Source organism: Chlorella variabilis (assembly GCF_000147415.1).
Source record: "Chlorella variabilis unplaced genomic scaffold CHLNCscaffold_343, whole genome shotgun sequence".
Lineage (NCBI taxonomy): Eukaryota > Viridiplantae > Chlorophyta > Trebouxiophyceae > Chlorellales > Chlorellaceae > Chlorella > Chlorella variabilis.
The window spans coordinates 1-1,855 of record NW_005434847.1 but is presented as its reverse complement, the minus strand read 5'-3'; the positions used below and the strand labels follow the sequence as shown (position 1 = coordinate 1,855).

The window sequence follows — 1,855 nt, the reverse complement described above, 5'->3', positions numbered from 1 at the left end:
GGAGGCCAGCGCCGGCCGCCCCCCTCACTTGTGCTGCTCCGCCTTTTGCTTCAGCTCGGCGATGTTGATGTTGCCCTTGGCATCCACGCCCACAGGAACGATGGTCATGCCCGCCTGGAAGGGGGGGAGGTGGGGGAGGGGGGCCAGGGGCAGGCCGCAGCACGGCTCGCTGGATGCGGCAGCAGGGAAGAAGAAACAACCAGGCAGCATGCTGTCGTGACACCCGTTGCCAAGCATCTCCACCAGCTCGTCCCCTGCCGGGCCCAGCCCAGCCAGCCCCAGCCCAGCCCAGCCCAGCAGCCCACGCCCGGCCAGCTGCCGCCAAGCGCGCCCCCTCCTCCCCCGCTCTCTCACCATCACAGCTGAGGCCGGGTTGGTGCCGTGGGCCGACACGGGAATGATGCACACGTCGCGGTGGTGGTCCCCGCGGGACTGGTGGTAGGCGCGGATGGCCATCAGGCCCGCATACTCGCCGCTGGCGCCTGCGGGAGGGCAGGGCAGGGGAAAGGGAGCGGAGCAGGCAGCGGGGGACACGTCGGCGACAGGGCACCACCACCTGCCAGCAGGCAGCGGGGGCCGCATCAGCCGCAGAGCACCACCACCGGCGCGGCTGACGCGCTGCCTGGTGTGGCGGGTGCCCGGCATCCACGGCCGGGATCAAGCCGGCTGCCGCAGGCGTACCTGAGTTGGGCTGCAGGCTGACGGCGTCAAAGCCGGTGATGGTGGCCAGCTGCTGTGCCAGATCCTGCACGCAGCACACGCGGGCGGCGGCGGCGAGCCAGAGGGCGTGAGGCGGGGCAGCAGGGGAGCCCAGCGCGAGCGCCCAGGCGCACTGCCGCCGGCCGCGCTCGCCACCTCCACGCCTCCCCGCCACCCGCCCTGCCACCCGTGATGCCGACGCCACAAACAGCAGCGCCGCGCCTGCGGTACCCGGGCCCCACCCCTGCCCCTGCCCCACCCCCCTGCTCACGTTGAACATCTCCTGGTAGCCTTGCACCTGGTCCATGGGCGCAAAGGGGTGGATGTTGGCCAGCTCGGGCCAGGTGATGGGGATCATCTCTGCGGGGGAGGGCAGGGCAGGCAGCGGGTGGGGGGCAAAACCGGGGGTTGCACGCTGAGCAGTGAGCACCAAGTGTACCTGAAAGCCAATGGTGCTGCCTGCCTGCTGCGGAATGGTGCGGGCCCTTCCTGGCAGGCTGCCGGGCCAGCCACAGCTTTGCCATGGCGGCGTCCCCCCCACCCCGCCCCACGCACCCGAGGTGGCATTAAGCTTCATGGTGCATGAGCCGAGGGCGATCATGGAGTGGCACAGAGACAGGTCTTTGTTCTCCAGGCGCTTCAGGTAGCGCAGCAGCTCGTGCTCTGCAAGCAGGGGGTATCCACAGGCGGGCAGGGGGGGCACCGGGGCGGCGGCCGGTGAGGGTGCGGCGGTGGGGTGCGGGCGGGCATTGCACCGGGCGACACGGTGGGGCAGCGGGGAGGCGCCACGCCCCACTGATCGCAGGCGACAGTCGCATGTGCGGCTTGCAGACTGGCGGCAGCGCCCCACCCAGGCGCAGCCGTTCCCCTCTACTCAGCCCCTTCCCCTTCCCCGCCCACCCACCGACGCAGGCAAAAACACACAGCCGGGCGGCTCACCGGTGTGGTAGGAGTTGAAGACGGGATGTGTGAGGAAGGGCGAGGAGCGCTCAAAGCCGGGCACGCCGGCCGCCACGCCCGGCGCCAGCCCCTCTGCGCTGAATCCGGGAGTCTTGCCGCCGTTGAGCACCGCCAGCAGGTGGTCGACGTCGGCCAGGGTGGTGGTCTCGTCCACTGAAATGGTGACGGTGGTGGCGTCCAGCGGGCGCAGGTTGAT

General features: G+C 71.0%; 1 protein-coding gene across 1 annotated transcript; it reads right to left on the bottom strand.

The window, feature by feature from the left end:
* Positions 1-24: 24 nt before the first annotated feature.
* CHLNCDRAFT_29050 (hypothetical protein) lies at positions 25-1,855 on the bottom strand (the record flags this gene model as incomplete). The annotated part of the gene is made up of 6 exons (XM_005842565.1): positions 25-114; positions 355-482; positions 682-745; positions 971-1,059; positions 1,255-1,362; positions 1,639-1,855. Coding segments are annotated over 6 exons (696 nt in total), but the record flags the coding sequence as incomplete, so codon positions are not given.